The sequence below is a fragment of the Saccostrea cucullata genome, unplaced genomic scaffold (genome assembly GCF_032062105.1).
Source record: "Saccostrea cucullata isolate Sc308-1 unplaced genomic scaffold, CSIRO_AGI_Scuc_v1 ctg1677, whole genome shotgun sequence".
NCBI classification, from domain to species: domain Eukaryota; kingdom Metazoa; phylum Mollusca; class Bivalvia; order Ostreida; family Ostreidae; genus Saccostrea; species Saccostrea cuccullata.
The window spans coordinates 129,730-155,555 of NW_026919189.1; the positions used below are offsets into that span (position 1 = coordinate 129,730).

Sequence of the window (25,826 nt, forward strand, 5' to 3'; positions counted from 1 at the left end):
TTGTGGATACGATTTCAAGAATGCTGTTAGAGAGAGTACCCTTTAGACCTCATGCTCACACCAAATTAAAGAATTCAAGTAAGGGTTTTTGAGACAAATCGAAAAAGAGAATGTTAGCAAAGTTGACAATCTAGACAGAAACATTTAATCTTTTGCTTATCGCTAGGAAGGAAGACCCACTCGTTGCTTTGCAACGAGCTTTGCTCTAGTTATTGTTGTGTACATCATCACATTTTAAAATTATTTGAATAAAAAGAAAACAAAGAAACACCGAATCAAAACTATATCTTTTAGATGCATCAACTAAAAATGTGCACATGTATGCAGTAAAGGCTTGGCTGGCTATAGTAGACAACTTGTTCCTGAAAGGTTTCTCACATACATGTACTTGTTTTATATAAAAAACAATTAAATATAGCTGGAAGTTTATTTCTTTTTATATCAAATGACAAGATTTTATAAGTTCGAAATTATTTCAGTCAAACTTTTTCATAATATACCAATATTTTTAGCTATCAGAAAAAAGCGTGTATGAGCTATTAACCCCTAATTATAGGGGCCCGCCCCTTTTCGTTAATCAAATATGAAAGCTCTCGTAATTACCCACAACTTTTGTGATATATTTCTTACCAAATTATTCTCGGTTTAAAAGTTATTACACAAAAAGTAGCAAAAATTCAAAGAAAAAAAATTACTAAAATTTGCCCTTTTATAGCTTCCAAACTTTAAGAAATCAGCTATATAATTTTATCGTTGTGCACATCTACAATGTATTGGCTACAAGTTCTCCAACTTTCGTGTAAATATCTTATGTCATTTTTGAGATTTTCAGTGGAAACGAGACATCAAAAATTTTCAATTAAAGGGCAATAACTCACAAATAAAGGCATGCATCAAAAAACTGAAAACAGGTTTAAATAGGTTTAACTACAAGCTATCTATCCTGAAAGTTTCATAACGATCAGTCCAAAGGTCTTTGAGAAATCGCCTGTAAAAAATCGAGCGGGAAAAAAAAAAGAATAATAAGAAACAATAGAATAACAGTAGGGTCTTCCGAAGGAAGCGGAAGACCCTAATAATCTTTACCAACAGAATCAGTAGAAGGTCTTCCGTTGGAAACGGAAGACCTTAATTAATACATGTAATATTGTTCACTTACTTAACCTCCCGATCAAAGATTTTATTTACACCATGTTCAACTCACATGAGTGCTTTCAGTACTTTGATTACTTAATCAGGTCTGGGCGGCCTCCGTTTTTGGAGGATAGCTAGATTCAATATGGCAACCAAATTTTTTACCATATATGGAAATCGCAACGCAATGTCGGATAGTTTATCTTCTGAATTCAGAGGATAACACAGGTTATTTTCAAACGCCTCGTGCCTACCTTTAATCAAAAAGTGCAAGCACCAGAGTACAATTAATTAAAAGATCAAACACTAAACTATCGATTGTATGTGGCGATTTGAGATTCTATGTCTAGAATTTTTACAATACGCTTTCAAAGTTGGCACTTCTTGTGCTTCATTTCTACTTAATGTTTCTTGTTTTTTTTTTTTTTTTTTTTTTGTTTAATTTTTATATTTTTCCCTATCAGGACAAATAAAAAGGCATTTATAAATGCTCAAACCATACATAAATAACATTAACTTCATATTTTCTTTTAATTAAAAATTAGAGAAAAAAGATACACAAAAGAAAAAATACTGTAAAGACAAAATACACTCTGTCTGATAATTTAAGCAAAGATAAAATAAATATTATTTAGAGAAATCAAGAAAAAAAAACCACTTTTTAGCTTTGCAGCATCCAAACTTCCACTCTCTACCATCGGCTCATACATTCACCTCTGTTATTGGCTCACTTAACTTCGCGACTACTTTCGATCCACGTGACTTTCAAAAAGTCACATGATATTAAAGATGGTGACACCGGTGAAAAGGGAGGTCGTGTGTTTTATTTGTAGAAATGAGAACTCCAGAAACTATAATTTAGAAAGCAAGAAAGCAAAAGAAGAAAATTTTATTAGTAAACTTTCACTTCTCCTCGATAACGTTAATTATATAAACCAACTCCGCGTAATTCCAACAACTATATGCAGAAACTGCTATTCCAAAATCACAAACGTACACGAATATTTACAAGATATTAGAAATTGTACTTCCAAATATTTGGAAGAAGGATCAGTTAGAGTGAAAAGATGTGCTTCCTCGCCTTTGACCCCAAAATTGAAAACCCTCAATCCTGTGGCGTCCAAGGATATTTCTGTGTCGAAGAGTAGAAAGCAGTTAAGACTGGAACCAGTTGAACCTGTACCAGATAAAGTGGAGCCAGTCTTGCCGATTATAAATGACCATGGGTATGTACATGTTACTGTTTCTTAATTATTTTTTTTTTATTAGCAAGATGTTATTAGTCTGCGGATCCTGCAAGCAAGGAATATAGTACGTAGGAATAGTTAACCATGGTTAACTTCGATATGTATAGCAATTAGCAATAACAATAAAATTAACTCAAAGACAGTATAAACAGGTACACATTTTTACACAATTAATTTGGCCTTATATAGCTTATTACAGTATATTACTGATTCAGTTATGTTTGACATTTGTGTACTCAATGTAATCATAATAGGTTTTTAAAACAAAAATTGTAATAATAAACACAGGTACAGCATGGCAAAGCAGGCCAAAGCTTTCCCAGACAACACAGGGAGTAAGAAGACCCTGGATAAATTGTCCAACATTTTCTCTTACATTTCTTCAAATGAGATGCTCTGTGAATTACGTTCTCTTTCTTCTACGCTTACGTCAAGAACTGCAACTTTTGGATCTGTATTGTATAAATACAGAGATGTTTCCAAGTTAGAAGACCATGTTGGTAATTTTACAGAGGAGATTGTGGAGGAGATGATCAATAGGTGTGTATGTTTTCATGTTTGTTTCAATATACTACTCATTTTAAATATTTCATTTAAATGTTTATGTCAGTTCACATATAATAAATTGATTACTTTACAAAGATATATCAAGCAAGGTAAATTTTATGAGAAAACACAAAATGAAAATCACATAGGCTGATTTTTACCATTTTGCTTTTCCTAAAAGAAATTCACCTGGCTTGGTATATTGTTTTAAAGTTTATATTACACTTTTAGCACCAAGCTTACATATACTGAAATTTGTTTTCACCTGTGAACCTTTACTGAGTGTGATTGTCTGTATTTATAATTTTATTGAAGTATTAAGTAAGTCTGTTTCATTTTTAAACATAAACCTGTGACATGATTTTAAGTCTCCTCCAAAGAAAAAAATGATGTATCATCTGCTCTTAAATCAGTGTTACACATCATCTAAGTATCAGAAATGAAGCACCTATTCTGATCTTTTCTTGTCCTTGTAGAAAACCTCTGATCTGTTTCTTTCAGTTCATATTATTCCTGAAACGCACTCTCCTTACATACTCTATGCAGTGTGCTTGCTACCTAAATTGCACACCAAGCAGTTATGTTACAGAGGTTACCTTTGTAACATAACTGCATGGTGTGCAATTTTTGCTCATAAATTTTTGTGTCACTAACCCGTCAGTCCAAGCACTTTGAAAACTGGAGATTTCTAGCTAGATCTACTCATCTGAGATGCGTCCAGTATCTAACAAGAATATAATTTTTCAACACTTGAGTGATTGAGACAATATCTTCAAACATGACAATGATGAAATAATTTTTTCAGGGTACCATTATTAGTAAAGGCCATGTTAGCTGTAGCAGTCCCTGCCAGTAATGTGATAAAGGAAACCATCATTCCAGCATTAGCCGCATCTTACAGTATTCTGATGAAAAACAAATACGACAACCTTTCAGCATTTCACAGATTAACATCAATTATTGCTATAAAAGGAGGCTTAGATGAGAGGGTTTGTTATATGATTATTTTCAGTATTCAACATTATCAATTATCAATTTTAATCCCATTCTTGTAAATTTAGAGGTTCATTCATTTTTTTGACCAAGAGTGATGTATTTTTATGGATTTTGAGATTTTTATTTGAATATTTAAATTCTATTTCATTACTAACCATGTTCACTGTTATAATGTGGAATACAGTTTAATAGCAATATAACACAGACAAAATCCATAACATTCATGAGCTTTCATGACAAATGCAGTGTGCCACCTAGTGTACATCACTTATGACTATTTTTTAAAATCATCATTTGGTTTCAAAGTAATGAAAAACTTTAATTAAAAATTTCATTGTCTTCAATACATATATAGTCTACATTTATATTCATTATTTTCATGAGTACATTGTCTCACTCTGGATCACATTACTACATCAACATAAAATCCTCACAGATTAAAAGTGAATTAGAGTATATATTGAGTTGTTCAGTATTACTATTAACACTGTTGCTGTTGTTGTTTTCTTTTATTTCAGTTTTCTTGAATTGTTTATCTTCTGCCATTGAAAGTGAAGGAAAACATGTAAGTTAATAAGCTTTTTTTCTATTGACTCATACAAATAAAAGTTATCGTTTTGAGTACTTAGGCTTTTCAACCGAGAATTAAAATTACAACTTTTACTTAAGTGCTCTTTATCTCAACTGATATGAAAGTAAAAAGCAGATAATTTTAATTTCACTCCATTAGATCATCTATCTAGCATGTAATTGAGTTAGTTATCACATACTAGTACATGTATTATAAAGTGTATGATTTGTTTAAACCTATACAGGCCCAAACCAGACTGAACCATTTAGGGTTGTTACTTTCATGGTCTGTCCGAGTATCGCTACAAGAGGACATTCACAAAAAGGCAGAGAAGAATATTGTGGACACCATAAAGTTGAACCCTTTAATGAAAATTACAGGCACGTTTATCAGTTTTGTGAATTCAATTTTATATCTTAAGTTGACAAATGACATGTTTACATTTATGACTATCTGTTCAGTGTTAAATGCAAACCTCATTATTTTAGGCCTAAAATTATATCGTATAGTACAACTGGAATATATATAATCATAATATTCAGAAGCAAGTGAGTTGCAGGGAACAGAGTAACTTATAAATATTTTAATTTTAGGAGACAATGTTGATGTGTATGTGAAGACCAGTTCATTAAATAGGGAGAGAAGGAATAAAGATTTACATTTGTTTGCCAGCAACATCATCTTCAGTAGGATTGCTACTATAGACATGCCCAACACTCCTCCGGGTACAAATGTAGAGCTGCTTAAAAGTGAACATTTATTAATGACTGGTATGGAGAAGGCCAAGTTCTTGAGTGCATGTAGTGTTCTCCTAGGAAGAATTTTGTGTAAAATTCCTGCCTTTGAAAAGCTGAAGAAGCAAATTCCAGTTCATATTCCCCATGAATACAGCCTGAAGATGTCCACAAGATCTGAAGTTTTTCCACTTCCAATTATGTTCTTCAATGAATCCAAACATGAGGATTGTATGGGAATAATGGACAGCTATGAGAATCAGCTAACCAGACTGTTTGAAAATGCATTTGGTAAATCTTGTTTTCATTATCTTTTTAATAATGTAGTATAGTGCTGATTACTAATGTATGTGATATTTGTACTTTCACCAGACTTGAATTACATGTAATGCATTACATTAGATTGATGAATTTTCAAATTTGCTTCAGGAAACATAGATGCGCTAAGAAGGTATGGGGTACCTATAGGTGGTGATCAGCTGACTCGTGTGCGACGTCAGGAGGCCAAAAACATACGATCATTAGCTGTCACTCCAGAGAGACGATATGACGATTTACATCCAATTGTATGCGAGATGTGGCATTCAAAGCAAGATTTTCTAGAGGTGAATTAAAAAATTCTTTTCTGTGTATTTACGAGACATCTGTATTAGAGAGATTGTAATCAGCAGAAGTTTGAAAACATTTTAAAAGATATATTAAGAGCTTAAGATGGTATATCTTTAATATTTTTTAGCATAATTGATTGCATATTTTATTTGTCTTTAATCTTTAAAAACTGCAAACTGGGAGGGGGCACATGCCTACAATCAACCAGTGTAATTGACTTATAACTTTATTTGTTGGCTCTCTCTTAAGTGCTATCTCTTGTACCCTCTCTGTGTCATCAGTTCACCACTACATATACAGGTAGTTTATTATAAGAGGGTAGGAAAAATACATATTAACTGTATGAACATACTTTTTTTTCTCTACCCTCTTAACTATATTTATTAGTGGACACAGAAAGGGTACAAGGGATAACACTCAAAAGACTAAAATTACCATATATATTTAGTAAATTTTGTATATTTTTCAGAAATGTTACAAAAAGTTTTTTGGAGAAAAACATTCCTCAAGCCAGGGAACTCTTGCCTACTTCAAGACCATTCTTCACAGAACAGATGTGAATGGAAAAGTAAAGGGAAGGTTTAAGCCACATTTCGAACTTTTGATGCTTGTTGGAGAATGCATGGTCCAAGAACAGTTTCTTGAATTTCTCAACATGGAGTCTTTTGATAGCCAACCAACACATCCCATGACAAAGGACGTTGATGACACAGAGAATCAGAGAGACAACTTAATGAAACTAATTCAAGAGTTCATGAAACACTATGGTTATGGTCAAGTAGACTGTCCCACTCCTAAAAGGGATGAAGCTGACAAAATTTGCATCATTACACCTGAAGGACAAAATATACAAATAGAGTTGGTTCCTACAAACAAGCAAAGTGATGAGCTGTATAATTATTCAGTACAGCTCTGCCAATGGTACTTGCACCTGAATGAATTACATGATACTGCAAAAGAAGGAGACTTGAATAGGACAATCTTGAACTGTCAGTACTCACTACCCTTCTTTTTCTCTCACTCTAAACTTAGTAAATACTTAGTTGAAAATATTGACTATGTGTTGAAGTGCAAGTACCTCTTGAGCCCTTTGCAAAGAATGCGTGTTCTTGAGGGATCTTATGTAAACATTAATGGTGGTCAAGGGCAAAATGTTGAGAGTGATCTGACTCAGGAACACTCAGTCTGCAATCAGAAAATGCTGATTAAATCTTTAGGAGCAAACAAAAGTGAAAATGCAATTAAAAGAGTTACAGGTGCTGCAGAAACTATTTCAAATATCTGTGAGAAGTTTGATGAGAGTCTGAACATCAAACCTAAATCTGGAAGTCACAGTAAACCTTTAAATGAATCAGACCAAAAACTAGTGTCACGAACATTACGAAGACTCAGACCTTTCCGTTTTACACCAGGAAGGAAGTGTCCAGGCTTCAGTAACATTGACAGTGTTCCTGTAACATTTGAAAAACTACCAGACATGCATGCTAGAATAAATCAAATTATCTCTCGTCTCACAAAAGGTCTTCATGTAAATATTGATGAAAATGATAATGATTCAGAAGTGGAGTAGATTTGGTGAATGAGTTATGACAATACATGTATTTTATTTGAGCAAATTTAATGATCTCAAGTTTTATATAATGTCAAGTATTTGAAAATCACTATGAATCAGTTATGACAATATTTGCTATTAAACAATCATCACAATTACAATTTTTCTTGCAAATACAACAGCATTTACAATCAACAATATCTGAATTTTTTTGAAACCCAAAAACTGAAAGATTGCAGTTTCTTAAACAAGAAGTGTCATTTTTACAATATTGAATGATGTCCCCAGTTATGCCAGGGAGGTTTCTTGCAATGTTTCTCGCGGAGTAATATAATATTGCCACAGACGGTTGACCCCTGCGTCCTGCTCGACCAACTTCTTGAAAATACTGTGAAATGTTCCTTGTGGGACATTAATGAACAACACGTGTAACATTTTCTGGATCGAACCCCATTCCCAAGATGGAAGTAGTTAGAACAAGTCTTATCACTGAATGTTCTTTCTTAAGTTCTTGCATGGTTCGGTCTATCACATACTGATCCTGACCAGAGCAAATATCACTGTAAATAGCATCGTTAATGTTGCTAGGTTTGAATAAATTGTTTAAATACATAATTGCCCTACTCATATAATACACAGGGACATAGATTAAAGTAACTGGGAAATTCTCTCTTTCTAGGAAAAGTTTGTCGCAGAGAGAGTTGACAATGTTTTCATACTCCTCTTCTACATCAGAGGCATGTTCCTTCTTAAATTTCTCTAGATAAATGTTTGGCTTATCTGGACTACTTTCAATTATTTTGAAATTCTTAAGTCCTAACATTTTTGGCAAATCTTGTTTCTGTGTAATTGTAAGAGTTCCACTCAATGCCAAGAACTAACATCAGGGAAAAAGGCCTTTAAAGTTGGTAATGCCTTGAAAGCTAACCTGAACTCTTCTCCCCTGAAAAGAAAAGAAAGGATTCATTAAAACACACAAAAAAACTAGGTATAAATAAAAATGTTATTAGATGCCAATGAACCAAACTTTCAGTGGTTTAAGAAAAGAGAGCAAAAATGTAGGTTAGAGAACACAATTGACAGAACAGACAGACAGACAAATCAATTTTTCTTCTGTGACTTGGCATGATAGTTTTCGCTTTTACAAACAATGTTTCATTTTTTATCCCCTGCTATGAATATGGCTGGGGCATATGTTTTCCGTCTTCTGTCTCGCTTTGCATAAAGCTAATCTTCAAAGAAACTAATCCATGGGCTCACATCAAGATTTGATGAGATCTATGCAACATTTTTTTTTTACTTTTTTTTTACCTTGACCTTTTATTTGACCTTCACCTTACTTAAATTGGTATTTGGCTCAGTTGCAAAGAAACCATTTGACTTGTAATTATATTTCTAATATATATATTTCTAATATTTTTATCAAACTTCATGTGTTAACATAGGCGTTGGAACCAGGGGGCTTATACTCCCTCTAATCCCCCCCCCCCCGTTTTTGGGAAAAATAGACATTATATAGGCATTGAAAATTGGGATTTACCTTTTTTGTTGGTTTAGCCCCCCGTTTGATTAGCCCCCACTTTCAATTTGCTTCCGACGCCCATGTGTTAATACATTTCGAAGACTTTAATAAAAATTATTTAGCTTTGTCGAATCTCAATGAGATTAAACATATGTATATAGGCCTAGCTCATGAAATCTACACCAATATACCATGTGTATACTGCAGTTTAATATTATTCAAAAGGTTTTGCTTGAATCAATTAATAATTAAAATAACAGGTTTAAAAATCTATGGTCTAAGATCTAAAATAGGTACCATTTCTCAATGATGTGGCACTCGTCTATAACAACAGACACAACATGCTGTTTAAAAACACCATTTAATAGCTCTCTCCTTTTGTTGGTGTTGAATAACGCTTCAGGATGACAAAAAAGGATTTGAAACTTTCCATGCTTTACATCTTCGAAGTTTTCATCAGATTTGCACATGTTACAGTGATTCAGTCTCTTTATCATCTTCCAATCCATGAACAACATTAGTGACAATATCAAGTCTGCATGAACTGATGCCGTGCTATTTCAACACAGATAATTGATCTTTCTGAATAATGTTGAGTGGTGAAATAACCAACACTACCGGATTTTCTCTGGTCTCTTCGAATATGAAGGGTAAAAGATGGAAAATAACACTTTTACCATACCCAACGGGAAGGCTAAGGACAAGATCACATTTGCTATTAACCACGCAGGTCAATGCCTCCCTCTGTTTATCTTTTAGAACCATGTTCTTGTCGTATTTCTTAACTGCCTCGTGGATCACGTCCATGTTTATTTACAAATGCGCATTAATATCACTATGTAATTCTTCCAAAAATAGTGCGCTTGAATTTATTAAATATCTTTAATTTTTTACTTCAATATATGTCTTTTTTAGTAGATGTTTATTCATTTTATGTAGAAGTATTATTTTAATTTGAAAATATACTTAAAATAACACTTTAAAATTTCCGTCAAAAATCTTGACGTGAGCCCATTGCAGAGGTGTATGAGAGAGGAACGAACGACAACTCTGCATGGGAGATTGGGAGTCCAGGATGAGCTGAAAAGGTGGAAAAAAGGCCATGGACGGCCCGTACTTTCAGGCAGATTGGATTTTTTAACTTGAATAAATAGTACAAACACTCCGGATACTGAATTAGTCGAGAAATTAATTTGAGCAAACCCAGATGTATTTGTTTAGCTGGGTCCCCTCAAAACTCGTTGCCATCCTGGGGTTTTTTTTAGTTAAGGGTAGGAAAATTTTTTTCCGGATTTTTTTTTTTTTTTTTTTTTTTTTTTTTTTTTTTTTTACGATAAGAACTTCAGACTCCTGTTATGCGATGTACATATATTTGGTATAAAAATGAAGCTCGGTTAACTTCTTCTCAAGAAAGAAATTAAACTTTAAAGTATAATTTTTCTGGAGGCTTCACAATTCGAGAAGAATACACAAGAACAGAATATGATAGATTTTCTTTAGAAGTAAAATAGATCGATGGCTGATAAGGGTCATTCTCAAAAAATGTCCAGATTTCAGTGATACAAGTTTTCTGGTAAATATTTTAATAGAATAAAAACTTTTTTGTGCTCATGAACTTAACAATGATCTAAAATTAAGAGAACAGATTTAAAGTACTATTAAAAATTGATATAAATCCTTCAACATAAGTTAAATTAAAGAAAATTGGTTGTGATTTCGCCGAGGGTGTATTTTCAACCCTCCTTATTGAGACAGTAAATATAATTTAGGAGTATAAAATACCTTTAATGTATTGTAAATTCTTAACATTGTTTAAAAACATGCTAAAAGGTGACTGAAAAAAGTAAGATTATAATTTTTAAGCAATAAACGTTGAAAAAAACTTTGTGATTTTCGCCGTGTCCTTGGAGTAACCAAGACATATTTAAGACGTCGCGCACGATACTGGTGATACTTAACGTTACCCGTATAACGTCACAAAAACGTAAAATAATGCAACAAGTTCAACGTTATATTTTTACAATGTAACCTTTTGATTAGATTTTATTCTTCAACGAAACAATCCTGTTTAATATTTTTAAAAAATAAAAAGGGGGGGGGGGGGGAATACATGTATACATTGTACCATTACATGTAAGTGCATATTTACAATTAATTTGTGTGATTAAAAAGCAAATATACTAGTACTTTCAATTTTGTCTACATGATGCAAGGAAATTGGCGCCCAGGAAATAAAATTCAATACACAAAAGTCTGAAATCGTTTTCCGGACTTTTTGTGGTTTGGATATTTTACATGTTAGGAAATCCAATAACAAAAAATAATATATATACCATAAAAATTTAAATATTTTTTTAGCTTTAGGTGTTTGCTAGTTTGCTAGTAGTTCTGTGACATGCGCAGATCAAGCAGGGGTCAAGAACAACCCCTCCCCAATTCCCCAACACACACAATTAATTTAATACATGTATACATTTATGATAAAGTAACCAATATGACCGTGGAGCGCCACTAGAAAATAAGTACAATGTACACCATTAGGCCTAGAAAAAAAATATGTTTGTTTCCGCTTTCCCGACAGACCCTAATTTATAGTGCCGACCCTAAATATTTTTTTAATGCCTTTGTCCCATGATATGCAAGATTTCAACCATGGAATTAGGTCTCCAACTTTGCAAGCTTTTCTGAAGACAGAAAGAAGTTTGGGTAACCTTTCTATTAAAAGTTTAAGTCACAGAAATGCTTGAAAACACCATTTCTTTTGTCATTAATGTTAATTCTATACATGTTTTGATTAGGGAAGCAAAAAAATTTTTTTCAAAAAAAATTGCCTACCTACCTACCCTACATTTTTTCAGCCTGAAAGCGGAAACAAGCATATTTTTTTTCTAGGCCTTATGTAAAATGGTAAGGAAAGTCCTATCTATGACGGAAAGTTATTTATTATTTGCCCTTATTCCCGAACCCAACAAGGTAATGTTTTTCTATAATGCACACATAGAGAATTTTTTAACTTTAAATAGTGTTTTAATATACATTTATTTAATATACATCTCATACCTTTATTGCTTAGGAATCTTGAGATATTCTATGAGACTATAAAAAAAGACCACGGATTTTGTTTCAATACGTTTAACAACATAGTACATGTACATTTATATTAATATTGCCTCCATAAGTATGGGTACATTTAAATTGTTCGTTAAGATTGATTGATTGTATATATTGTTTAACGTCCCTCTCGAGAATTTTTCACTCATATGGAGACATCACCGTATGCCGGTGAAGGGCTTCAAATTTTGACCTTTACTCGGCACTCAGGGCCATTGAGCAGTGAGGGATCTTTATCGTGCCATCGCCTGCCGCTGACACGGTCTCATCCGAAGGACCCGCAACTTTCACTTCAAAGTGCCAAGCGCATGGCGAAGGAACAGTTGCTACCAATTTTAACGACTAGGTCAGTCGCGGCGGAGATACGAACTCACGAACTCCCATTCACGGAGCGATCGCTCTACCGACTGAGCTACCGTGAACGGTTTGTTCGTTAAGAAAAAAAAATGTTCGTTAAAGAAAAAAAAAGTCTCTTCATTTTTTCTCTAACAATACCATTTTAAATCGCCAAATGGAAGAATATTTAATAACTAGAGCCGAGCTCGTTGCAAAGCAACGAATAGGTCTTCCGTTGGAGCTACGGACTAGAAGACGTAACCTTGAGTCGAGGTCAAAAGCCACATACTTACTTGTAAGAGAAGCAACTTACAATGTTTCGCTAGGAAAAAGACTGTAAAAGGAATACTAGTACGTGTGACCTTGATCTTTCTAATCGACCTTGTGCTAAGCAATAACTAACTCTCGTTAGAGCTAAAATTGAGATAAAAAGAGTTAGGTCAAGGTCAAAAGAGAGGCCAAGTTCAAAAATGGTGATGCCATTAAATAGCTCTCATCAGTATGCATCAACAATTGAAGTTTGATAACACCATTTTGAAAGGTATGTTTAAAACTGAGCTAAATACTTATTTAAAAAAGTGAGGTATATACATGTACATGTATATAATGTCAAGTTTAAAAAAATGTTAATGCAATTGCATAACTCTAATTAATTTCTATCAGTATATAAAGATTGATAAAAATATCTTGGATAGTTTGTTTGAAACTGTGCTTTGAACTGAGCTAAAGGCAAAGTGTGACAGAGGGAGAGACGGAAGGACAGAAAGTAGGAAGGATGAAGACGTCCAACAAACACCAAATGCTTTGGCCATATTCATGGCAGGGCATAACATGTCATGTATGATTATTGGTTTACATAAAAATAGGTCGTAACTTTCAGTCTCGGAATTCAACCCCTAAACTACATGTATACATGACATTCTCTGCTTAGAAGGAAGACATTGTATTCATTTTAAGGGATGGGGTACTTAAAGTGATGATAGGAATTTAACAACCAGTCGGTCAATGAAACATTATTTTGGAATGTCTGTATACAGCTGCGTGGCTTTTCTTAGAATGAAATTAGTATTTCTTGAAATATCTAAATAATTCTTTTATTGACGCCGTGATATATTTGATAGGCTGTATAATAGCTGTTTGGATATAGTGCCGTTTGAAGGTCCAACATCTTTCCTTTAATATAACCAAAGGTTCTAGTAATCTTTTTCCCGTATAGTCGAAATGCATAGTGTGGGAGAAAGAAAAAAACGTATGAGGTCGTTCAAAAACAAATTAATGAGTTGTGTTTTTTATCTACACAGACACTTTTGTCTTCTGGTTTTCCTTTTTTGTAAATTGCAGTTTATTTGTTTACAAGCTTGTGTTCATACCTCTGTTCATACGCGCTACCAGTGTGAAAGGAGAAAACAAGACGTCGTCAAGCAAAAATGACTGACCAGATGGACGTTTATATACATTGTAATCATTATACAACCAAATATTAGAGCGAATCGATAATCTAAGTACCTAATTAAATACACAGGAATTCAAAAATTAAGGAAAAAATTTAATTTATATTTTATGATGAATAGGCAATAACGAATTTTCTAATTTTGTAAAATCGTATTCTGAAAGCTCTGGATGTATAATTATGTTTAGCCGCTCTTCTATGAAAAAGTTCATACATATAAAACATGTAATTATAATCGGCTGCAGTAGCGGCCAATCTTTATGTGATTGTGTTAGAGAGTGCACATGGGGAAATGAGACGTTTTTTTATTACTTCAATAAAATAAGTAAAAACCATGCGTAAAATATTTTAAAAACTTGCTTAAACTTAGTATTAAATGTTGAAATATATTTCAATTTCATTGTCATTAATATCTCATGATCATCGATAATTTATGGTCATATAAAAAGAGTTTACATCAGATACTCCCCAGCCTGAGAGTGTGTAAAATTTGAAAAGAAAGCTCTTGATTTTCCGGATAATGATGATATGGTTAAAGTGCATTGTGAAAAAAATGAGGTGTTTTCCAACTTCTAGTAAAAATTGTTTTGAATTTGCTCTACATCTACAAATGACACAAAGATTATGAAGATTTTTTTTTTAATTTTGCACTGCGGTTTGCAGCATAGCCTGCTCTGCAGAAACCATGAGCATTATCACGTAATCAAGATCCAGGGTATCGAGGCTCGGACAGGCCTACACCTTCATTTTGATGACAACAAACTCTTCTTATACATCAATGAACATGATTTTTTTAAACATCGATAAATCTATTTATGAGCAAATGCGGTAAAATTATTTTTTTCATTTTCCTTTGAAAACAGCCTGAAATAGAATTGAAAAACTATTTCAGCTTTGAATATCTTGACGTGCTTTCCTGCATGTGAAAGAATTTTTTTGCTTTGCAGCCAATTTGATGCTTCGCATCAATTAAATTCGTTCTGACATTGTACATGTACAGGCATGTAAAATATTCTGTTTATTGGACGAAATAGTATACCATTCTGTACAATATCATGTTAAGTTTAGTAGCAAATAACTGCAAACTCAAAAGTGCTTAATTTCATGTTGGATTTCCCCCTGTGAATTAGAAACGTTTACTCCACTTACAATTATCCTGCATGCGTAAAAAGAGTTTAAGATTCATAAAACAATTACCACTTCGATAAATACAGGGGAAAATGGTGTAAACCTAGCTCGTGTTTTTTTTTCGGCTATCAAAAGGACTAAACTTGAAATGAATAAATGCACAAGCGATTACGATTGATTAAAACAAGCTGAAATAGAGTGACATTGAATGATATGAAAGGAGTCGACATGATCATGATGATTTCAAACCCAATTTTCCATTTGTAACTATCGGAGTACACAACGGATTTTCAAATCGTCCTACCCGCTGCTATCTGCGGACACGTGCTTGTAAATGAGGACTTGGCTACAAAATTTTAGACACAAAGCGACAAAGCTGGATGTAAACTGTTTATTACAAATACGTGAATGATAGTATATTTTAAAGTATTTTTTTAACGTTCAATGTTTATTGATATTCAAAAAAATAATGGAGAAACAATAGAGCGATGGTAAAAATAAAACGTACATAATATTACATTACGTATCACAAGACTTCCATCACTAATTTTAATTATTTGCCGAAGCCCCTTTTTAATTACAATTTAAATAAGATACATTAACACGGAATAGAGAAATAATTTTTGCGTGAATAGGCCAAAGAAAGCGATCACAATTCAAAATGTTTTATGCATCAGTGTTTCGAATTACGATTAAATGAAAGATCGGTGAAGTATTCTTATTGATTCGATAAATTAAAAACATGATTTTCTATAAATTGATAGGTCTTTGTACACAATGGAATAAACACGATCACAGACACTTGCATTGTTTACGACAGGTGGCTAGTACACTAGTGACCTCGATCGACAGCGTGGGATTCGGGTGTTGGATTACGTAACTGTTGCAAACATCTAGGCGATCTTGGAGATCGCCAAATATATACAACTAATGATCGTGAAGTATTTGATGCATAAAGTTAAAATAATTTATAATTATTATAATAATCAGTGTAGAGAAAGATAGATTTAATATATTCCGTTTATGAAGACTTATTCACTATAAAACTAATTAATAACAAATAAAAAAGAAAGACTATAATCGTTATAAATAATTTAATAGTGAACCGTAAAGCACGTATAAAGCCCTATTTAGAAGAAAATTAACATTAAATACCATAGGGTTTATTACTGATAGGAAGGTTGTGTTAATTATACACGTGAAGAGGTCTGATTTCCTTTCCGAATGAAAAACGCTACTTGTTTACCTGGCCTGCTTTCAACTACGTATTACGCAATACCCCCGGTATAATCGAACAGAAAACATTTTCATCAGATTAAAAGGGTGTCAAAGAACAATTTTGTTCGTATAATCCAGATCGAAATATTTACCGCTTTTTGAGTTATAAAGCAAAAACTTTCAAGCTCCCTTAATCCCTAATCATATGGGCCAGCCCCTTTTGAATAGTATGATATGAAAGCCCTTGAATTTATGCACAACTTTTGTTCAACATGTCTTAACAAAATATTTTTAGTTTTCAAGATAAAAAGGAAAACATGTGTAAATTTTCGCTCTTTTAGGCGTTCTATTTTTTGACCCGTATAGCGCCATTTTGAATCGAGAAATCGAATATTAAATATATGTAAATTTTCGCTCTTTTTAGGCGTTCTATTTTTTGACCCCGTATAGCGCCATTTTGAATCGAGAAATCGAAAAACAAAAACTGATGTGCACAACTTCAATCCTTCTGTTATCTAAAACCAGTAAAAATTTCTCTCCAGCTCTTGTGGTCTCTGAGCCTTTGTCTAGAAATGAAATCATATAATTTTTCGTTAAAGGGAAATAACTCAAAACCGGAAGTGACTTTTTGAAATTATGACAGCATTCTTGATAGAGTATATTTACCGTCTATAATGTCTGAAAATTTGAGCGAAATCCATTGAGAATTGAGTGAGATATGAGGCCTCAAAGTTGGCGTCTAAGGAAGAAAACAAAAAAAAAAGAATAATAAGAATAATCTTAATCTTCAGAATCAGTAGAAGGTCTTCCGTTGAAAACGGAAGACCTTTAATAACTGCTTAAAGTTTTTATTTCATACTATAAACTTAAAATTTTCCTGTATGTTCATTTTTTTTTTTTTTTTGCAAATGGCGATTTTACAATCGCCTACTCATATACGTCTAAGTATATGACAATCAAAGTGGTTACTTTAAGTAAAAAAAAATGTCTTCGGCAAACATATTGTTTGAAATCAAGTCTCGCATATTTTAATTGGTATTTATCCTCATCGCAACGGCATGCACGTAGCAACAGGGGGCAAGTCGTGGGGGGGGGCTGCACCCTAGCCGTTCCTTTCCCAACAATACATAAATGCAATCTCAACTGAAAGGTTTGTCCCCTTCCAACTTTTAGTGATGTAAGGAAAATGTAGTTGAAGAAACTGGTACTAAAAAATTGACAAGTGAAAAAGAACCCAGCCCTCTAACCACCCCCCCCTCCTTCCCCCCAACCCACATAGGTTTTTTTTTGATTGTCAACTTTTTCAGGTAAGTAAAACTTTTTTCTCTCTCTGGCTGCCCCTTTCAAAAACAATGTTACGTGGCAAACAAGTGTTGCATAATCGCCAGTATCTACATGTTATATATCTTTGTGAGTTAACAAAACAAAAGTGAAATAATTTGCATCGGTATCAATGATGAATGCAACCTTAACTTATAAATATGCTCTTTTCAAGGGGAGGTAAAAATAAGTAAGGATCGAAGCCTTGTGTACGAAACAATTGCCTGTGCTCTCAACTCTTGGATCACCCTTGCTTGTGAGAAATATTTAATAGCACTTTGATAGTGCATGCACTCTGTTTTTATACTTTATTTTTAATTACCTTTTTATCTTCCTTGCCGACTTACCCAATTTCTACTAGTATACTTTAATATCTAGTGTTTCATATTCATATCATTGACTGGTATAGATTTAAAACGGACTACAAATGAACTTAATTGTCAACTATACATGCACATCCAGTAATAAAATACTGTAAAATCACATATTTTCGTGGGGTCAAATTTTCGTGGTTTGAGGAAAATCTCTTGGTTCGTGGGGATTTGATTTCGTGGATCAAGAATTTATGAGTACTTATGTGTGTGACATTTTACATTTCGTTGTGGACATGAATTCGTGGGTCTCGTCATACCACGAAAACAACGAAAAATAAACCCCCACGAAAATTTGTGACTTCACAGTATTTTGTTCTAGAATGACTCGAATGTGGGCTGTATATATTTTTTCAAGAAAATAAATATTTAATTAAAAGCAAGGTTGCTATCATATCATTTTATTTCACATATTTGAACTTTATTTAAAATTTGCGGGTTCAGGGATTTGAAAAAGGTTTTTCTATTAAAATATCTTCTAAAGATTATGATGTCTAGGTGTCATCCAATGAGATAACTTAAGAACAAAAGGTAATATATCAAAACATGTTCAATATTTGTAAAAAAAAAGTTAATGGTATTTTTATAAAAAGTACGTGTACTGATGTGTATTGATGTTTTGGGTTTCATTGAAAAAAATATTAGTATAACTGCAATTTTAGCGAGATGCAAATTTAACGATTTCCCCATAAAAAGATGGTATATATTATTAGCGAAAGATAATTTTAGCTATTTCATGGGCGTCGGAAGCAAATTGAAAGGGGGTGGGGATAAACCAACAAAAAAGGTAAATCTCAATTTTCAATACCTATATAATGTCTATTTATTCAAAGGGGGGGGGGGCTTAGTTTCTTCCTTGATCCTCGGTTCAGACGCCTAGTGTATCTTTAAATGCTCACTTAAGAAGCTAGGACAAGTTGAAAAACACGTAACTGATTGTTAGAATATTCAATTTTTACCAATCTCAGCACCTTCTTTAATTATGCCAAAATTAAATCGCTAAAAATTCCACTCATGCGGGTATATCCAAGATCCAAACAGTAGTTTTACAAACCGATGCATGCACCAATCAGCGGTGTCGTGTCTTTGCTCGAAAAGGAGGTCACCTCTATTGTCAATTATTTGAATAAAATTGAGGGGGAGGTTTGAATGTACTTCAATAAAAGTTGCTGGAAGTGAGGGTTGCATGAATTGAAAAATATTACATACGGTATTAGAATATATATCTTGAATGAAGGAGGGGGTCAGTCCTATCTGTTTTAAAAGGTCATGATACCGATATACACGATGACCGTTATTTCAAAAATTGACAATAGTGATTTCTAAAACTTCCATTTTTACTAAACGGTGAAGTCCAACACTGCCTGGACGAAAAACGTAATCCCAAATTTTACTGATAAAGTTTGATAAATTTTCCTTGATACTGTGCTGTTGTTGCTGATAAATACTGATATTGCTGTATTGCTGCTGTTGTTGCTGAATATTTTTGTTGTTTCAATAAATACTGATAATTACCTGCTTATCTATGTTGAGTCTGATAAATACTGATAAATACTGTTGAGGTACTGTCGCTGCTGAGAATTGCTGATAATTACTGTTGAGGTACTGTCGATGCTAAATTTACTGATAATTACTATAAATATTTTAACACGGTAATTTGTTTAAAATAAAACAGAGGGCCATAAAAACCTTCAATTATTACTTTCTTTACTTGAATTGTCATGGCAAAATTTTCTGCTTGTGGCAAAATTACATAGCTGTATGTATGTATGCTGATTTCAATTTTTACATTACGTTAACTTGTCTGAAAATTTTGACAATGATCAAATGAATTATTTATAGAATGAATATATAGAATAGTATTAATTTTAAAAAAACTGCAGAAAAAAAATGGAATTTTCCTTTTGCATGAGATCTTATGGAAAAATAAACTGTAAATAAAAAGAAACTTATGCCATCTTAAAAAAAGATCCATCGCCGCCTTTCCCGACTCCAAGAAAATTATGTAGGGAGTTCGGTAGTATTGTTTTTCCATAATAAGAAAAAAGTTCTTAATAGATGGGGAAAAAATCGGGATAAAAAAAAGTTTCCTGCAGGTTAGAAAAGTGGATTTGTTCCGTTTTCCCTAGGTGAACTGGTCGAGTTTGGACAACATTTTGTTTTTTGAAGGCCTTTTTTCTCGAAAACAATTATATTATAGTTAAATGTTCAGTTTTCTGCTCTCTTTTCGTCGAAATATTTGAAAATTAGAAATTTTATCCCTTTTAAAAAGTAACTAAGAGGTGAAAACAGGTTTTGAATATGTCAATCTGTGGGCACTGATTTTAATTAATAATTTATTTATCTATTCATTTATTTAAATGTTATGTAGACGTTTGTAGATCATCCAAGAATTAAACTCCTCCACATGTACATATGTACAAGTACACACTGTATGCATGTGCAACCGGCAAATGGGGCGAGCTGATTAAAAATTAGAGGTTAAGAATCCCTAGTACAAAGGTACACGTGTTTAGTTTGTCTCTTAAAATTTAAATACAAAATCATTTTTTATTTAATCAGTTTTGAAATCTCATTAATTTTTTTATTTGATTTTATGGAATGGAAAATAAGAACTGAAATGAGACTTAATTTAATATGTTACTATTAGTATATGATCAATTTGATCGATTTTAATTTTGCATGGTAAAAAGTTGAAAGGAAAACACTGATTTCAATTGATCAGGAATCGGTGATCGACCTGTGATTTGGCTGTATTGTGTACATGTCTTCAGCCCCGGGGTACGGTTATTTATTAATCCGGTGCCGTGATCAGCATGACAATGGGCACTAATTACCTATTGTTCTTCGTCTGCGGCTACCGGTCTTTCAATAAACAAACTACCTACACTGTACATGTACCTAGCATATTTGGAACAAAATACTAAAGTTTATGGTCGCACGAAAAATTCCATAATATTGAATTTGATGACGAATAAAATTGATAGAAAAATATTTAATGGGACCACTTGGTACTATAATAAAAAAAGATGATCATATGTACATCATGTACGTTGTGCAGACTTGATTTATGCGATTCTTCAAAGAAGTTATCTTCTTCAGTATTTAATTTCATTTTTTAGTTTTACGCATATTTCTCTCAATCAATCAATCATTTATTTGATTTTTTTACCATTTTACTTTAGATACATAGACCACAAAAACAAAAAAAATGTAGGTGGTTTTATACATAACAGTAGGTCTAAAAGGCATGCGTGAATAAGAAACTAAACAAAAAAAATTTGTAGGTTGCTATAAATGCGAAGTAAGGCAATTTAGGCCGGGGAGTATATTTTGTTTATCAGATAAAAGAATATCCCGGGGGAGGTGGTCACATGTATTTTCAATTCTGAATCTCTGTTAACGTTTGTTTGGGACCGGTAAATACGTAAGACGCGAAATTGACTTCACTTTTTAATAAAAAAAATTTGCAAAATATACAATTATATAGATATAAAGAGAAAGATTCTTTAAGTGGTAGCACTTTTTTGAAATAATATTAGCATGAATTGTTCCCAATTCAGATGCAGGGAAACTCCACTTGGCTTAATCCGAGAAAAAAACCTTAAATGTATGGATTTTGAATGTCAGAAACATGACGTTGTGTATCGATCGCACTCATGAATAAATGTTATAATTACTTCAGTTCTGAAATTTGTATTGTTCATTGCAATTGATTCTCTAAAATAATTTTATTCATGCATATAAAAAATTCGATAAGTATAATATCATAACTTGCATGACTTTTAAAACACACAACTAAAGAACAGACCTTGCCCTATCGGCTATCACTTAATTGTAAACAGTATTTCACCCCCTCCTTTAATTTTGTGCTACAATCAAATAAAGCACCAAGTCTGTACTATTCGTTTATACAAAGGTCTCGGACAAAAATGGAATTAAAAAAAAATTATAATCACTGCACAAAATTCTAATTTTACAAAAACGCAAGCCGTAACGATATCCCTGTGGCAGAATGTACTAATAATTGACCCGATTCTAAAACGAAAGTAGAACTTTACACGTGGTTGACAGGTATGTTCAATAACAACAAGCACAAAGTTTGCATTAATGGAAAAAGTTAATTCAAGTTATGATTTATTTTATTTATAGTTTTTTTAACTAGTCACCGCATAAAACATGTTTCAGGAGTGGCGCATAATATTAGAAGCCGACTGAAACCTGTATACAATGAAAAAAAGAATTAGCCTAAAGAAAGACGTATATTTCATTGACTGAAAATCACACTGCATAAGATTTATGTCATGTATGGTACAATACATAAGCCTTAACAAAATAATTTAAAAGAATGTGTGAGAGAGAGAGAGAGCTAGAAAGCGACACTATATAAAATTCGCAGGGAGGACATCGGAGAACTAGAGCGCGCTGTCTACATAATATATAAAAAAAATAATTAAAGATACTTCAATTTAATTATTTAACCCTGTCACATTCTTCTATAAAATAACAAAGTGTACGCTTCAAGACTAGATTTCATGAAAAATATTTAATACTGTCTTGTTAAAATGAGAGCTTAATTTAAGAGTAATTGGAAAAGGGGGGGGGGTTCAACTTAATGTGCTCATGCATTTTCAGTTCTCCACACGGTAAAATAAATTGATATTTACAACCATTGACTGTACTGAAGTATTAAAGATACCCACAAAAAGCTTTTGATGACAGTATACATACATGTGAGAAAAAAATATGAGATGAGATTTTTTTAACCTTTATGAACAAAAATTACACTTTTTAAAAAAAGTACTTGGGAAGAAAAACCACTGCAAATACAACAGAATAATTTTCCTCAGATAATGTAATCTACGTGTAAGGTGAAATTTAACAAAAAAACATAAATATTTATGAAAGCTGATGTTAACTTTATGGTCCAAAAATAATTGTAATGAAATTAATAGATAAAAACTGAATACAAATTAATAAAAGGTGACTTTTTTATTTAGAATAATTTATTTTGTAATTGACTGTAATGAATTTGTTAAAATACTTAAAAAAAAAAAAAAAAACAACAAATAATCATTTCTCAGGCTATAATCCATTCCCAGGTTAAAACAATGACCACAGTAATTATCAGTAAATCTCAGCATCGACAGTACCTCAACAGTAATTATCAGCAATTCTCAGCAGCGACAGTACCTCAACAGTATTTATCAGTATTTATCAGACTCCACAGTAAAAGACGACAGTAATTATCAGTATTTATCAGCAACAACTAAAATTATCAGCAACAACAGTAATAATAACAGTAAATATCAGTAATTATCAGCAAGAACAGCACCGTATCAGTAATTATCAAACATTATCAGTAAAATTTGGGATTCTCAGCACTTTTTTCGTCCAGTAGTGAGATGAACTGATCAGAATGAGCCCTCGACTATCGCTTGACAAATAACCTGCTATTCGACTACAAGGGCTATCCGAGTAAAATTCGATATCTCTAGTCCTTATACTAACAATATGTGAAATTGATAGTATAGATTTTTTACCTCTTATGATATTAATTAATTAGCACGTGTAAAGATGGAGTATCTGGTATTTGTGGATGCTGGAAAGACTGCAATATAGCTTTTCGTATTCACAAAATTAGCGCATATTTTAATTGTAAAAGACTCTCACCAATGAACATATCCTTCTACTGCTTAGATGTTAAATACTTAGTATGTACATGTATTTTTCATTTGGTTCTTTTAAGTGCCTGTCCTTTTCAGATTTGGCATTGTATCAGGATCGACTCAGGATACATGTAACTATAATATCTAGTCTGTGCTACTTGTACAATACTTTACTTATATTTTATGTTGTTTGTTTCAGTTTTCGAAACATGCATGTGAGTCCTATATGTCACTATGCTGGAGCCCGATTTCAATAAATTATTTTTCTCAGAAAAGAATGTTAAAGACCCAGGTTTAATTTGTTTCATAATATTGTTTTAGAATTAACAAAGGTGAGCTAGGGGACCAGGCAAATCTTGACGAGTAGCCTACTGCATATGTACGAGGGTCGTTAGAAAAGTTCGCGGCATACATTGAATTACGGAAAATCTATTGTGTAAGTACTGTGAAGTATGACCTATGTCTCAATAAATTCCTACATTTTGTTTATTGGTATGTAAAAAATCAGGTCCATATAATAAAATCTTGAAAATTTACAACGATTTTTACTATGAGGTTATGGGATTCACGGAGCAATCACTTGACGTAAGGTGACTGATTTCAACCAGTTAAACTTTGTCGAGGTTCTATAAATCTTTAGATTTTTATGATCTTTTCTCTACTTTAAAATTGAATATCTATATCAAGACATGTTACTTTTCTTCTACAATGTCTTTTGTACTGATTCGGATATTATTGAGATCTTAAAAAAAGTTTATGCAGTTAATCAGTTAATCGATCAGGTATTGAAAATATGCAAAACCATTTAGGCGCAACGCAACGACCATGCGATACGGGGGTATTGGAATTATCGCTGGAGTTAATCTTTCAAAATGTCAATCCATCCATTCTTACGAAGCTTCAACCATTTTAAAACTTCTCCTTTGTAGGTGTAGGAAATTCCCGGCAGCATCTTGAACATTTTAATCTCTTTTTAGACATTTTCCAGTCTGCATACATAATTTTTACGTAGTGCAGTGCTCCATGATGCTCAATGACGTTCCTATTTTTGGCTGTGTTTTTACGCAATGATCATATACAAACGGCTATAAAACAGCCATATACCCTCCAATTTAGTTCTAAATTTCTTCCAGTGACGTTTCATGAATACTTTAGCGGCAGGTAAAATATCATAAATCTCTTTGCGCTACAATTGTGCAATTTTTAATTTTAATAAAGAGTCTTTGTGATGTAAACGTGCCAAAATGTAGCATGCTCCGTGAAGTAAAATGATCATATACAAACGGCTATAAAACAGCCATATACCCTCCAATTTAGTTCTAAATTTCTTCCAGTGACGTTTCATGAATACTTTAGCGGCAGGTAAAATATCATAAATCTCTTTGCGCTACAATTGTGCAATTTTTAATTTTAATAAAGAGTCTTTGTGATGTAAACGTGCCAAAATGTAGCATGCTCCGTGAAGTAAGTTTTATCAAAATAAAAAAGCTGTATATTTTTTAATAATCACCAGAGAGCAAAAATTTCTTGTATATTTATTGGAAAAAAAGGTAAAAATTCTATCTGGAAAGTTTGACCGGTTTCGTGGAAATAGCGAGCTCACAATTGAACTTGTCCGCGAACTATTCTAACACCCCTCGTATGTTACGTCACGTCACGTTACGGCGCGTCAAGCGAACCTGGGACAATTCTTTGGACATTAAACTTATCTTACTTTGTAAAAGTTGATCCGGGATTACCTGAAAATTTGTGTATTCTCTGCAGTAAATTTTATGTACTTTTTGTATGTTATACATTTAATTATTCACGTTCGTCCTATTACTCGAAATTATAGGTAAAATAAATACTTAATTTCTAAAAAGGCGCCGATATATTTCATAGATAAAGGGACATTCCACTGGACACAGAAAAAATCGGTCCGCTTAATGGATATTAAATGGAATTATATTATATTGGTAATTGCCGTGTTCTACAATGCATGTACATTATAACTATACCAGAACTTAACACCTAACCCTTTGGTTAGGCTTGGTACTCATGACTTAAAGTTTCGTTCCACCTAAGTCTACAAAAACGGGACACATGGGTCTACGACATTTCTTGTGTCGAAATATCGTTTTTGTCCTACGAGCATTTAAATTACTTATCACATCCTTTTTGGATATAATTGATATAATCATATGCCAATTTTTATGGTATTAGGCATAGGATTTATTATTTTAGCAACTTTTTAATAAAGCGCATGGACATTTCATGTAACGCTGGGACATCATAAAAATGACAACACCGCCGTATATCTAGCTATATTTTTC

At 32.8% G+C, this 25,826-nt stretch overlaps 1 protein-coding gene and 1 pseudogene across 1 annotated transcript; one reads left to right on the forward strand and one right to left on the reverse strand.

Annotated features, from left to right (window-relative positions):
• Positions 1-3,983: 3,983 nt before the first annotated feature.
• On the forward strand, positions 3,984-7,542 carry LOC134282162 (uncharacterized). Its single transcript, XM_062764606.1, has 5 exons — positions 3,984-4,488; positions 4,739-4,874; positions 5,088-5,519; positions 5,658-5,833; positions 6,307-7,542. The coding sequence occupies exons 1-5, from the start codon at positions 4,303-4,305 to the stop codon at positions 7,405-7,407; spliced, it is 2,031 nt and encodes a 676-aa protein (XP_062620590.1). The 5' UTR covers positions 3,984-4,302; the 3' UTR covers positions 7,408-7,542.
• Positions 7,543-7,784: 242 nt separating this feature from the next.
• Positions 7,785-9,723, reverse strand: LOC134282172 (ATP-dependent DNA helicase RecQ-like; annotated as a pseudogene).
• Between the last annotated feature and the right edge of the window lie 16,103 nt (positions 9,724-25,826).

What these genes read in the sequence shown, in the direction of transcription:
- LOC134282162 (XM_062764606.1), top strand. Translation starts at nt 4,303, where the DNA reads ATGAGTACATTGTCTCACTCTGGATCACATTACTACATCAACATAAAA. An exon ending in CCCTTTAATGAAAATTACAG is followed by an intron (nt 4,875 to 5,087) that starts GCACGTTTATCA and finishes TTTTAATTTTAG; the next exon opens with GAGACAATGTTGATGTGTAT. An exon ending in CAAAGCAAGATTTTCTAGAG is followed by an intron (nt 5,834 to 6,306) that starts GTGAATTAAAAA and finishes TATATTTTTCAG; the next exon opens with AAATGTTACAAAAAGTTTTT.